The 14,494-nt window shown below is 54.0% G+C and overlaps 1 protein-coding gene across 1 annotated transcript; it reads left to right on the forward strand.

Annotated features, from left to right (window-relative positions):
* Window positions 1-327: 327 nt before the first annotated feature.
* AQP5 (aquaporin 5) lies at window positions 328-5,199 on the forward strand. The gene is made up of 4 exons (XM_006275690.4): window positions 328-737; window positions 2,711-2,875; window positions 3,527-3,610; window positions 4,333-5,199. Exons 1-4 carry the CDS (start codon window positions 375-377, stop codon window positions 4,516-4,518), a joined length of 798 nt encoding a protein of 265 aa, XP_006275752.1. The 5' UTR covers window positions 328-374; the 3' UTR covers window positions 4,519-5,199.
* Window positions 5,200-14,494: the final 9,295 nt, after the last annotated feature.

The following is a 14,494-nucleotide window of genomic DNA, read 5'->3' on the forward strand; positions in this document are numbered from 1 at the left end:
AACAGAAGTGAAGGCAAAGCAAGGCTCCAGGTATCATTATGCAACCTGTTATCTAACGACCACAGGGACATTCAATAGGGGCCATTGTTTGCAAGAAGAAAGGAGAAAGAAACGCCACCGATGCCTGAGTCACTCTCTCGCTAAGAGGCGCTAAAGTTATTTTCAGCTTAAAACTTTTCCAGCTGCACATGAGAATTTGGGAGGACTGGCCAGTGCCTGGCTCCACCCACCTGGTTGGTTAGACAGGTCCCTGCTGCTCTTGCGGATGTATATATACAGGTATGGTCCAGCACCTGGCTACAGAGAGCAGAGCCCTGAGAGCCAGAAGAAAGCTGCATCTTCCTTCTCTCCATCTTCCCACTTCTGCTTCCACCATGAGGAAGGAAATCTGCAGCCTAGCTTTTGCTCGAGCCGTCTTCGTGGAGTTCCTCGCAACGCTCATCTTCATCTTCATTGGCCTCGGCTCAGCCCTGAAATGGCCCTCGGCCCTTCCCAGCATCCTGCAGATCTCGCTGGCTTTTGGGCTGGGCATCGGCACCCTGGTGCAGGCGTTTGGCCACATCAGCGGCGCCCACATCAACCCAGCGGTGACTATCGCCTTCTTTGTGGGCAACCAAATCTCCTTCTTCCGGATGCTGTTCTACGTGGTCGCCCAGCTGGTCGGCGCCATCACAGGGGCAGGCATCCTCTACGGAGTGACTCCAGCCAACACCCATGGAAATCTAGCTATTAACGCGGTAAGTGCCCTCCTACCTGGCGATGATTCATGGCTCTGGGGGCCTCAGCTGCTTCGTGTGCAGGTTGCCACGCTCGTGTGAGCTGAGACTGGAGGTGGATGATCTCTGACTGGAGCATCTGGGCACTGGCACCCCTTTGTGCTGAGGGAGAGGGCTGGGAGCAAGAGGTAGGGAGCCTCGGCATAGCCAGCCTACGGATTGACATGACAGGTTGATTATGCCGAATAATTAGCAGGGCGGTTTTTCTTTTTGTTTTTAATAAGTGCTTCTCCTATCCTGAGGGCGTGCGTGAGTCACCTGCACCAGAGATGCGTGCAGTCAACTGCAGCCTCCTGCTGAGTAGGGTCGGGGAAGGGACTGGGCAAGGACTGGAGGGGACCTCAGTTAGACCAGCATGGGCCCACATGAGGTGAGAGGTGAAAGACCTCCCGAGACAAGAACGGAAGGAGGTTATGAGCTTGCTCAGACCAGCCTGACAAAGGCAGCAAGGAGACCTTTTGGGTCAGGGCATTAGGAGCCATCATAGCCAAGGATGATGAGAGGTTGGGGATCCTCTTCAGTCTAGTACAGGAGAGAAGGCCGAGGCTGGAAACCCATTTCGAACGCACTTTGGCTAATATATAGAGTAGTTTTAGGATTGCCCTGGAGTCAGCATGGAGGTGCTTGGAGATCATTTCCAGCAGTATGCAGCGGCCACCCCATGGAGCAGTATAAGGAAGGTTCGGAGAGCCTTGCTAGACCAGCGTAGGTAGGAGCTTGCAAGACTAGTAGGAGGCATTTTGCTGCCTCCCAGCACCCAAAATCAGCCCTGAGCAAAGCTGGGATGTGTGTGCCAGCTCCCAAGAGACACGCTTCCCACTGCTCACTGGAACTGAGCTTCAGTCCAGTCCCAGGAGCCAGAGCCTTCTGGTGCTTGGCTCATTAGAGACAGCAGCAGCTGCACTGACCCGGTGATGGAGAGCCATGGGATCTCCAGCTCACCTGCAGTTCTCTCCCCACAGATTGCCCATATCCTCCCTGCAGAGCTGACAAGTGCTGGCAGTTTGGGTGCATTAGCTATCAAAGAGAAAAGGGCTTTGCAAATGCCAGAGAGAGAGAGAGGCAGGCCGACAGACAGAGACTTCCCAATTAGGCAGACAGAAGATAGCTAATAGTGATATTCCCTCTCAGCCTTCACTTTTTTAACCTAAACAAACCAAGCTCCTATCATTTCCCACGTGAAAGCAGGGTCCAGAGGGAATCAGATTCCTCTCTCCTCCTCCTCCTCTCTTCCTCCTCCCCACCTGGCCTACAGGGGCAGAAAAAAATCTCAGGGGGGGCCGTATTGTTTGCAACTCACTGGTTGCTTCTCTGTTCATAAAACCCACCCTCTCCATTAAAATCCGCTGGACCTGTCCTGCTTCTCCAGCGTGACAGCCACATGGCCCGCTTCTGCTCACCATCACCCCATGTCTCACCCCCCTCAAGTCCTATCCTTCATAAATCACCCTGCCCTGGGCCCGTTCACTCTCAGGCTACCAAAACCAATGGTCCCCTTCTGGAAAAGGCCGAGCACCCTCTTTTCAATGAGACCGTGAAACATGTCTTCTCCGTGAGAGTGATGCAATTCTGGGCTTCTATCCAGTCTGGAGTTATATTAATTTGGCAAGTTCCCGCCTCCAGAGCCATGCCCATCAGTATTAAGAGGCGCAATCCCCGATGTGCTTTCCAGCAATGCCAGCAGAAACAGATGCAGTTCGACCAGCAAAATGTGCTTTTACTAGTATGGCTTGTTCTTCTCGGGATCGAGAGAAGGAAGGGAGGTTTGACCGCCTGCAACTCAGGGTGGTTTTACTGATGGAGCTGTAGCTGCACCTTGTCAATAGGAAAGAGCTCCCGATTCAGGCATGGCCCCATGCTAAGCAGCCTTTGGAGGGCTCTTCTATCTGGCTCAGCCCAGCAGCCAATTAACTGTCGTTCTTCCTCGTTTGCAGCTCAACAACAACATAACTCCTGGCCAGGCACTGGTAGTAGAGATCCTTCTCACCTTCCAGCTGGCCATGTGCATCTTCGCCTCGACTGACAACCGTCGGACCGACAACCTGGGCTCTCCCGCACTGTCCATTGGTCTCTCTGTTGCCTTGGGCCACTTGATTGGGGTGAGTGTCTGCACACGGGGCCTCCTGAGGGTATGGGGCACCAGACCTGGCTAGGAGGGAAGTTCCCAGTTGCCTTTCCCTGTAAACAGCACTGTAGTGATGGGGGCAGGAGGACTGGCTCTTGGAGGAGGCTTCCAGCTCCTCTAAACCCAGTTTTTCCCAGCAGCAGGGAGATAAGCAGGACACCCCGTATAGGCAGAGGGGAGCGATGGCAGCTCCCATCCCAGCCTTTTCCAGCAAGACCCTTTGCTGTGCTGGCCTTGGGAAACTTATAGCTATCCCAGCTCTAGCCCTTCCCAAAAGGAGGCATTGTAGAGAGGGGGGAAGAAGAGGAGCTCCCAGCTACACCACTGGCACCGAACTGGAGGTCCCGATCTGGCACCCAAGGCAGGCATCCAGCCACCTGGAGGGGGGTAGGGGCAGCCCAGCCCCGATCCAGCTGTGCGGTGGAAGTGGGGTTAGCCCGGCCCAACCCAGCCCTGCAGGGGTGGAGGGGGCATGGCCTGGCTTGCCCACCACTCCTAGCATAGGGGCTGTATAAGAAAGCCAGGTGGGACAGTACTGGTATGGGGAAAGACCTGTTACTCCTTTTGCATAGGGCAGAAAGACCAGAATGAACCTTAATTCCCATGTCCCTTCTGCCCCTGACAGATCTACTTCACTGGCTGCTCCATGAATCCTGCCCGATCTTTTGCACCGTCTGTCATAATGAGAAGGTTCAGCAGCGCCCACTGGGTAAGGACCGGCCTCCTGGCTCACATCACAGCTGGGGCTGGTAACCGCACAGGAGAAGGGAAGGCTGGGCAACCTGCAGGCTTGCCAGCCTGGGTCTTCATTCGGAGGGCCACTGCGCTCCGTGCAGGGTTCATTTCTCCAGGGGAAAGGTGGTATTTGAGGGGACTGAAGTAGACAAGTGATGTAGGGTGGGGAGGGAACTGGAAGGCCTGGCTTTGCAGAAAAGGTAGGTTTAGATCAGGGGTGGGCAAAATGCGGCACGGGGGCCGGATGCAGCCCGCCAGGCCATTCTATCTGGCCCGCGGGGCCCCTAAAAAATGTAGAAAATGAATATTTATCTGCCCTGGGCTGCCTGTCATGCGGCCCTCGATGGCTTGCCAAAACTCAAGGGCAAAAAGGGATGGAGCATTCCCTGTGCCAATGTCACAAGGAGGGGAACAGTGTCAGTGCACGAACATGCAGGCACGTGCCAGACACAAATAAAGACAGGGAGAAAATGGGATAAAGGTTTCCTCACCATCAGAGGGGCGAGGTCCTGGAACATATTCGCTAGGGTAGGGCAGGCGTGGTGAAAGTAGGCAAGCAAACTTGTTTCAAGGTAGGTCTTGATGTGGTTGGCGGGGGCAGCAAGAGCCTGGGTGTGCTCACCTGGCACAGTTGTATTCTAGCACTAGATCTTTCTTCCTCTTGAGATGATGGTGAAATTCCCTTCTTCCTTCCAGGTCTTCTGGGTAGGACCCATCCTTGGAGCAGTCCTGGCTGCGGTGCTGTATTTCTACATTCTGGTTCCCTATTGCATGAACATGTCTGACCGGATAGCCATCGTGAAAGGCACCTACGAATCCGAGGAGGAGTGGGAAGAGCAGAGGGAAGAGAGGAAGAAGTCCATGGAGCTCACCTCCCCATAAGCGCGAGTGCTGGAGAGAAGCGGAGAAGGAAGGAGGACAATGACTAATCCAAGAACCATAACCTGAATACAAGGCCTCGCACCTCAAAACCATTTCTATCCAAGAAAGAAAGGAGCATCAATCTGCATATATAACCTGCCTGTGTGATTACGAGCGCAAGTCCTGCACGTATTCCTAGCCTAACCATAGACGGCTATACCCAGCAGAGGATGGCCTGTACTTCTGGCAGGACTTCTGCTGTTCTGCACAGCTATTTCCTTGACCTTTTAGACAAGAGGTCTTTATTTCTCTCCCACTCCAGACTGAAGCGGCCATTATACAGGCCTGAGACCACATCCTTCCTGCACCCAGAGGTCCCACCAATGTTTAGGGGGAGACAAGGGACTGGACACTGCATGAGTACAGAGGAGGGAGTCTGTTTGCTTCTGGCAGGGAAAAGCAGCAGATAGATTTTTTTTCCCCTTCCTTCCTCTGATGTACCTGATAGCCAAAATCTCATTTTCTTTTTCCATTTAGGGATAGTTGCTTTTTCCCCTGCGTTAGCAGGTATGGGTGACTCCTGTTCATTGGCTGCAGCAGGAGAGCATGTCTTTGGCCTTTCTATTTGGATCTCTGTAACATATGCCATTATTTATTGTAAATAAAAGAAAAAGTAAGAGATTTAATTAACAAAAGATGAAAGAGGCAGCGTGGCTGAAGTCTGTGGGTCACAAAGGGTTAACCGTGCAAGCAAAGCACGGCCTTAAGAGAGAGAAAAAAAAAGCTTAGCACTACAGATACCTCAATGAAGCAACGCCCTGGTATGAATAATGACCTCCATTTTTGCAGAGGGGGGAAACTGAGGCATGGAAAAAGGCATTAACTGGGTGTGCTTTCCAAGTCAGATCCTGGTTGGATACCCCAGAGTCAGCAGCATTGCTTGTCTGTGGTAGCAGAGCAAGTCATGACAGATGGGACTGGATTTTGGGGTCCCCAGTGCCAGGCTTGGCCTGGGAAGGGCTGAAAGGGGCTGGATCTGGTGTCCCGCCTGTTCAGCACAGGACATAATTTCCAGGTTGGAGCAGAAGCCACAGCCAGAGCTGGATGATATTTTGTGCCTATACTTTGGGCCTGGTTCCAGGCAGGGATATGCAGCCCGGACCAGCACTAAGTAAGCTTCCTCCAGGTGTTTTGCTGGGTTGGCTTAGCCCTGAATCTGCTCTACCAGTTCTCCCACACAGCTCGGTGCTAACCCACCGCGCTTCCCAACGCACTGCAACAACCGCCGTGCCGGGCTCACGCACTCCCGGCGCAGCCCAGCACACACCTTCATTCTGACCTCCTACCGCACACCTGTTCTTCCAGTTCTGCCACTCACCTCTGCCGCCGAGCCTGGGTCCAGTCCAGCACTGCCCGCGCTCTCCTGATCCTGGATTTCCCACTGCCACCCACACGGCTCTGCCAGTACCCCCCCAGTCCTGACCCATCACCCCCACAGCCCAGCTCACGCAGCCTTAGGCTCCCCCACACTCTCCATACCCCTTGCTTTTTATTGATTGATTGATTTTTAAGTTTGTGTCTCGGGCCGAATGAGCCGAATCGGTTCCAAATTCTCACAGCTGAGCAGAGCTCGATCCAGGCAGCGCGACCCCCGGCAAGCCTCCTGCCTCCCGCACTCTGCAGCCCGGGGCTTCAGATACTCCCAAATCTGTGGCAGCATCCCCCAGCCCGGAAGCCGTGGAGTTCAGATGGTCCCTAGTCTTGCTTGCCCTGAGCCAAAAGGCTGAAGGAGCTGGTTTGAAGGAAAGTCAGAGAGCAAACCCCCTTCACCATAAATTGTGTAGCCGAGATGCGCCCATTGGGAGGCATTATAAACTCTCGCAGGGGCCAGCCTGCCCGCAGTGCAAGGGACGGGTCTTCACCTTCTAACAACACCAAGTCCTTCAAGGCTGAGAAGCAGGGGATCTCCCCTGGGCCAAAAACCATGGCATCATAGTGCTGCTGACCTGCTGATATCCCAATAGCTCCCAAACTAGGATCCTCCTGCATCCACAGTCCTGACAGGTGCCACATTGCAGGTCTGTGGTTCCCTCTAGCTATCACAGTCCTGAACTCCCTAGTGGAGATTTGGCATCAGCTGAGCTGGGTATTGTTATCCTAGCAGAGTCCTCCAATTTGGTATCTAGGACAGGCCTTGCTAAACTTATACCTGGAACCAAAGAGCAAAAAAATAAAATCACCTTTTCCCAGACCTGTACAAACTCCAGTGCAGTTATAGCCGGGGCGGGCAATTATTTCAGGCAGAGGGCCACTTGCTGAGTTTTGGCAAGCCTTTGAGGGCTACATGACAGGCAGCCAGGGGCAGATAAATATTCATTTTCTACATTTTTTAGGGGCTCCACGGGCCAGATAGTATGGTCTGGTGGGCAGCATCTGGCCCGCGGGCTGCATTTGCCCACCCAAGTTATAGCCTAATGGGCTGCGCTGCCCTGCCTTCCTGCAGACAAAGCCAGGAGTGTAATAAAAGTGCATATCCTCTAAATGCAACTCAGGAACACCCTCTGCATGCCCTTGGGCAAGCCCCTGCCCTCCCTCTCCCTGCCTCAGTTTCCCCACTCCTGCAACAGCAGCCTCAGGCCCAGTGACAGAGGGAGTATGTTACTGTCCGTAGTGGCCCAGCCGAGATGCAGACCTCATTAATGCTACGCACTGCACAAACACAATGCCAGCCTCCGTAAGCTCAGAGCTGACAATCTAAACAGACAAGACAGACGAGGGGTGGAACAGGAAGTGGAGGCAAGAAGTGATTTGCTTAGGGCCACCCAGCAAGTCAGTGGCAGAGCTGGGAGGTGCCCTAACTGCCCCCCTCCCCCCCCCCCACCCCAGCCTGTCCAGGGGCAAGGGAATTATGCTGAGACTCCCCACATTTCATTGCACTTGTGAGTGCTATGCACACATCGCACTTGTGACCCATACACAACAATAGAGACAGCGGCAAATGCAGCCTTTCAGAACCCCTTGCTAAATTAATTTCCCTCCTGGTCCTCCATTTGCAAAGCAGTCTGCAAACAGATCAGGGCTCAGTGATGATCACTGGGGCTCCCCGGGCAGCTTCCACCTGGGGCGGGGATGGGGTCTGCCTGCATTTCCAATAGGCACTGCCATTCTGCAGGTAGCAGCAGAAACAGTCTGATTCATATGAATGCAATGTCTGGTGGCTAAGGGACAGCCCAGGACACCTGGGGACTTCTCCCATCTCCAAGACAGGATCATGGTGTGGCAAGAGGCAAGTGGCCTTCCCTCTCTGTGCCTCAGTTTCCCCATCCAGACAAGAAGGAAGATCATGTGACTCACCTCTCACTAGAAAATCATGCCCCACAGAAGCAGCAGTGTTAACGTCCTTGTATTTTAGAGGGTTGGTTTCGTAGTTTCTAGGGTCAGAAGGGACCTGAGTAGATCATCAAGCCCGACCCCCCTGCCCTGGGCAGGAACGAGTACTGGGATCATAATACCCCAGCCAGATATCTATCCAACCTCCACTTGAAGACCCCCAAGGTAGGGGAGAGTACCACCTCCCTTGGAGGCCCATGCCAGAGCCTGGCAGCCAAAACTGTAAAGTAATGCTTCCTAATATCAAGCCTGAACCTGCTCTCAATCAATTTGTGGCCATTATTCCTTGTTGTCCAGGTGGTGCCTGGGGGAACAGAGCCTCACCTATTTTCTGCTGGTCCCCCCTGGTGAGTTTATAGACGGCCACCAGATCCCCTCTCAGCCTTCTCTTGTGGAGGCTGAATAGATTCAGGCCCTTTAGCCTCCCCTCGTAGGGCCTGCCCCGCTGCCCCCTGACCATGCAAGTGGCCCTCCTCTGAATCCTCTCCATGTTGTCCACATCCCTCCTGAAGTGCGGCGCCCAGAACTGGATGCAGTACTCCAACTGTGACCTGACCAGTGCCGCATAGAGGGGAAGGATCACCTCCTTGGACCTGCTCGTGATGCATCTGTAGATGCACAACAAGGTGCAGTTAGCCTTGCTGGCCACTTCCTTGCATTGGTGGCTCATGTCCATCCTGGAGTCAACAATGACTCCAAGATCCCTTTCTACTAAGAAAGGTGTTTCCCAGCCTATAGGTGTGTTGCTGGTTCCTTCGCCCTAGATGCAGCACCTTGCACTTGTCTGTGTTGAACTCCATCCTATTCTCATTTGCCCACCTCTGTACCGTCTAGATCTAGCTGGATGTTGTCCGTGCCCCCCACCTTCCAGTGTGCCCACTTCTCCCCGCATCTTTGTGTCATCAGTGAACTTGGACAGCGTGCCTTCCATGCCCACCTCCAAGTCGCTGATGAAGATGTTGAACAGTGCAGGCCTGAGGACCGAGCCCTGGGGGACCCCACTGCCCACATCCCTCCAGGTCGAAAATGACCCGTCCACCACCACTCTCTGGGTGCGACCGTCCAGCCAATTTGTGACCCATCTGACCGTGTAGGCATCAATGCTGCCTTTTTGTTATCCCTAATTCTGGTCACCAGCCCTAGCTCCATCTCTGCCTTGGCCTTCCTAACCTCCCTGCAATCACGAGCAACGGAGGCATAATCCTCCTTGGTGATAGCCCCTTGCTTCCACTGGTTGTATGCCACCTTTTTGGCCCTTGGGCCCTCCTGGATGCCTTTACTGAGCCAAGGGGGCTTTTTAGCACTCTTGCCCCCTTTGGTTCGCATTGAAACCGACTCCCTCTGAGCTCAGAGGATCATCTCCTTAAGGAACAACCATCCATCCTGGACTCCCATCTCATTGAGGCTCTGAGTCCCCAGTGTCTCTCTTACTAATCTCCTTAGCTCATTGAAGTCGGCCCTCCTGAAGTCAAGGACTTTTGCCTAACTGCTTGTTTTCACCACCCTGCGCCAGATAGGAAATTGCAGCAGACAACGGTCACTAACGTCCAGGTAGTCGAGCACCTGCAGATCCCTCATCAGGTCATCCAAGGACCAAATCCAGCAAGGCATTTCCTCTGGTGGGACTGTGTACCTCATGGGTTAGGTGGAGGTCCTGTATGCAGTGCTGCCCTTTTGTTCCCAAGCACCTCCCCTGGGTTTGGGATGTGGGTCCCTGCTGACCCTCCTGGGTGTTTCTCCCTCCTTGCGAGAGATGGGGGCCCAGTGAAACCAAAACAGCTGCCCAGAGGCCAGGCTCCTCTTTGCCAGCTCCTGGGACAGGCCCAGCACATCCTTCACCTGAAACCATCTTACATAAGCAGGATCAGCACCTGGAAGAAAGTTAATACTTTGCAATTCTATAGGTCCTTTCAGCCCTGGAAAGCACAGGAAACAGGACGGCCTGGTAGGGAAAACCCCACTCCCCTCCTGGAAGTGGAAATCCTGGCTCTAGCCACGCTCGCTCTCTCTTTGCCCAGAGCCAGGACGAGGACCCAGGAGTCTGGCCTCCCAGCATCGCCTGCTCCCTTGGAAAACACGAGAATAAAACGCAGGAGTCCCAGCTCCCTGTTCTCTGCTTTAACCATTAGACAATACTACGGAAACACCATTTGCATGCTCCCTCCAGCCTCTGTCAGCCGCCCGGTCTCCTGCTCCCGGCAGCCTCCCTCAGTGACCCATGCAGACATGATATGTGGGTGGAGTTGCCAAAGCCAAATGAAATCCATCCTGGGTGTGAGCTGCCCTTCAAGATGATTCAGAGGATGCTCCAGCAAGAGCCTGCTGCTTTAAGGCTGCTTGAAAACAAGCTGGAAGCCTCTCACTGAAAACCCGGGAGGGAAAGCAAAACTTTCCAAGACCAAATGGAGAACGGTCCCAAGGTGGTCCCAACACCCCCCAGCCTACAGAGAAACAGCACTCACTACCTCCTGCTGAATCTGTCTGGGCAATGGGACAGCAGTCAGATGTCTCAGCAGGCCAGAGGACTCCTCTGGCAGAGAAAGGGGGGCCTGCAGCTCCCCCCCAACTATCCCAGGACATCTGTGGAAACCACTTTCATAGTCATAGAAAAGTAGGGCTGGAAAGGATCATGGAGTCTGGAGGTCATCAAGTCCAGCCCCCTGCCTGAGGCAGGATCATCCCAATCCAAATCATCTGCTACAGATCCATCATCTAATAAGCTCTTAGTAAAATTACTGTCAACCCTGATGCAACACAAGACATCACACCCCAACCTGCCCCAGGTAAAGCAGGAGAACCATGGCAGCCAATGTCCTGCTTCTATGAAATGCTGTCAGTGTATGCTCAACTGTCCATGCCAGTGTCACCAGGGGGTAAAATTCCTTCCTGACCCCAAATATGATGATCAATCTGGCCCTGAGCCGAGGGACAAGATCCTCCATCCAGTATCCTCCAGCTTTGGTCCCAGCAGGAGCATTAGCACACCGCGGTCAGCCCCCAGCCTTGGCTACACCCAACACCCAATGCCTCTGAGGAAGGCTAAAAACACCCTGACATATGGAGCAGAAAGGGGAGGGGGCAACCAGCAGAGCCCAGAAGCCTGGGAAATACTCACAGTACAACACAAGCACAGCTAGGTATAGATCATCCCTGACCAGTAGCTGTCCACCCTCTTCTTGAACACCTTCAGTGATGGCAAAGCCACAACTTCCCCAGGCGTCCATCCCACACCTCCCTACTCCAATGGGGAAGAAGTGTTTTCTGGATACCCAATCTAAACCTACTTTGCTGAAACTTCAGGCCATTGGTCCACATCCTCCTCACTGCAGCAGGAGAGAAAAGATGCTTTCCCTCTTCTTTACGGCAACCTTCAAGTATTTGAAGATTGTCATCGTGTCTCCACTTAAGTACCTTTTCCGCAAGCTGAATATGCCTAGCTCCTTCAGCCTCTTCTCGTATAACTTGCTTGCCAAGCCCTTGATCATCTTTTTTTACCCACCTCTGGACCCTCTCTAACTGCTCCAGAACCTTTTAAAATGTGGAGCCCAGAACTGTATGCAGTATCCAGATGAGGTCTAACCGGGGCCGAGTAGAGAGGTAGTATCACCTCCTGTGTCTTGCACCTACTGCTTCTATCGATGCATCCCAAAACTGCGTTCACCTTTCATGTGGCTGCATTACACTGCACTCGTATTGGGTCTGTGGTCTACCAAGACTCCCAGGTCCTTTTCCATAGTGCTGCCATCGGGCCAGGTGTCCCCCGTTTTATATTTGGGATTATTCCTCCCTCCACATTAAAGCCCCAGGACAGCAGTAGCTTTGCCTGCCTGCCTGCCTGCCTGCCAGCTGGTGGTGGGCACAAGAGACCATTAAGGTCAGCTTCCTGGGACCTCATGATAAAGGGAACTAGAAAGTCTGGTTTGAAGGACTTGGTCCTGTGTGGCCCCAGGAGCTCAGATAGGCAAGGTAGGGCTAAGCAACTTCCACACTGCCGCATCTCTTCACCACAGTTGGGTGATTTAGATACAGGTTTTCTTCTCTCTTATGAGCTTGGGATAAGGGAAAATAGCCACACTACAAAATAATAGGTATCCCCTCCTCCTCCCACCCCGCTCTGTGGCCACACTGGTGTTGTCCTCACTCGTGGATGGTGCTAAGAGTGCTGGGAGCACATCCCCTGGTGCCTAGCACTACAGGATGCTAAGCTGCTCTCTTGAATTGATTAAAGGTGGCCAAGAAGGAGTGGCTTCCGCCCCTCACCCCGTTCAAACTGGCCAAGTCCCATTCCCCACATCACTGCAAAGGAGGGACAGACTTACTGGCACGTGCAGACAGGGGAACACCTGAGATACCACAAGTTAACACTGCAGTGAAGAGAAGTCCAAACTCTCCAACTTCAGTAGGCACCACTGGTCTCAGCCTCTTTAATGAGGCTTCCTGCATCACTTGCTGGGAGTGAAACACATCGGCGTTGGGATCTGCAGGAGGGGGAATAGGGATCATTGTGGAGATGGGGTTTGCCGAGTGCTAGCTGCACGGACCCTCGGGAAGCTGAGCAGCCGCAGCTGGAGGAGGAGTGGACGCTGGAGGAGGTCGAGAGGACCCTCCAGAGTTTCAAGACTGGTAAGACTCCTGGGTCGGACGGCCTTCCCAAGGATTTTTACCTGACCTTCTGGGACCTGGTGAGCCCCGACCTGCTGGAGCTCTTTTGAGAGCACCTGCAGGAGGGCCGCCTGGGAGCAGGGATGGCCCGGGGCTTCGTGACCCTACTGTATATGGAGGGCCCAAGGGAAGAGTTGAAGAACTGGAGGCCTATCACCATCCTAAACGTTGACTATAAGCTGCTGACCAAAGTCTTGGCCGAGCAATTTAAATCCATCCTAGGTGCCGTCATTCACAAGGATCAGTCACGCAGGGTGCCAGGGCACCAGATCCGCGGGGCCCTGCTACAACTGAGAGATGTGCTCCAGCTGGGATGGGACAGAGGGCAGAGCGTCGCTGTACTGAGCCTGGACCTGGAGAAAGCCTATGATAGAGTATCGCACCGGTTTCTCTTTGAGACACTGAAGCAGATGGGAGTCCCCCCCGTCCGTCACCAGTTGCATAAGGACCCTGTACGTGAACGTGAGCAGTGAGGTGCAGGTCAACAGGCTCTTGAGCGCACGGATCGCAGTAGAGTCAGGGGTCCGGCAAGGCTGCCCGCTCTCCCTGATCTGGGCAATCGAACCTGGGACTTTTCCCGATCTGTGCAATCGAACAAGGCTTCCCACTCTCCCCAATCTGTGCAATTGAACCCCTGGCCCAGCACAGCAGGCAGGACCCTGGGATTCGTGGAACCGAGATCCCAGGTGGCAGCAGAAAAGAGTCCAAAGTCCTGACCTACATGGACGATTTGAACATCCTGTGCTGAAGCAAGTGGTCAGTGGAAAGAGCACTGCGGCACACACAGGTCTACGAAGCAGCAGCAGGGGCCAAGCTCAACCTGAGTAAGAGCACCTATCTTCCTGTGGTTGAATTCAGGGACCTGGAGTCCCTGGGAGTCTCCGTCCCCTGCAAGGGGGTCAAGATCCTCGGAGTGGAGCTTGACCCCGAGCTGAATGGAAGGAAAGCACGGGAGAAGACCGAGGCCAAGGTTAAGCAGAGGTTGGGTCTGTGGCACTGGCGCTGCCTCTCTATTGGGGTGGGGGTGCACGGCGCTTATGAAGGCGGTGTTGCTACCAGTGCTTCTGTGCACCACGCTGGTCTTCCCTGCTTCTAAGCACATCGCCCACAGAATCCAGAGAGCGATGTGCATCTTCTTTTGGGGATCCAGATGGGAAAAGGTAGCTAGAAAGACCCTGTACAAGACCAAATGAGCTGGGGGCCGGGGAGTGCCAGGCATCCTCCTGTTCCCGTGGGCAAGATACACAAGCCAGATCTGTAAACTGGAGATGGGCACAGAGTCCAAAACGGCCTGTCTCATAAGCTATTTTGCAAGACACCTCCTGAAGCTGTGGAGGGTGTTTGCACCAACCAGCGGGAGACTGTGGCTCATGGACCCACCGCGGTTGTACAAGACCCTGAACGAGCCCCGCAGCAGGTACAGCCTACAGAACGCAGGCCCTGTGACATGGTCAACCGCAAAATGATACAGGAGGAGACGAAAAATCAGAGACATACTGTCGCCCGTGGACTTGCTTCCAGGTGATGGTTGTCAAGCCGTGTGAAAGCCTATCTCCCGCATGGACCTGTGGCAGGACCACAGAGACCTGAGCTGGCTGATAATCCACGAGCCTTCCCAGTGAGGGCACGGAGGCACAGGGAAGGGCAGCGAGGTAGCCTGAGCTATCCGAGGGCAATCTGCCAAGGGGCCACAGAAACCACTGACCACCTCTTATGGCTCTGCTTATATGCCAAGGTGTGGAAAAAGGTAAAGCAGCTCTGCAAAGCAGTGACAGGGGCCGGACAACTGACCAGAGAGACGGCGCTGTACAGACACCTAACTAAATACCAGGGGAGCCCATCAGCCCGCTTTGATCAGCTCGTGTCCTGTATCTGGAGTGCCCTGTGGAAGTCCAGGAACCTCCTGATGTACAGACACACGGACCTCAAGGTGGTAGACTGTGTT

Source organism: Alligator mississippiensis, chromosome 15 (genome assembly GCF_030867095.1).
Source record: "Alligator mississippiensis isolate rAllMis1 chromosome 15, rAllMis1, whole genome shotgun sequence".
NCBI classification, from domain to species: Eukaryota; Metazoa; Chordata; order Crocodylia; family Alligatoridae; genus Alligator; species Alligator mississippiensis.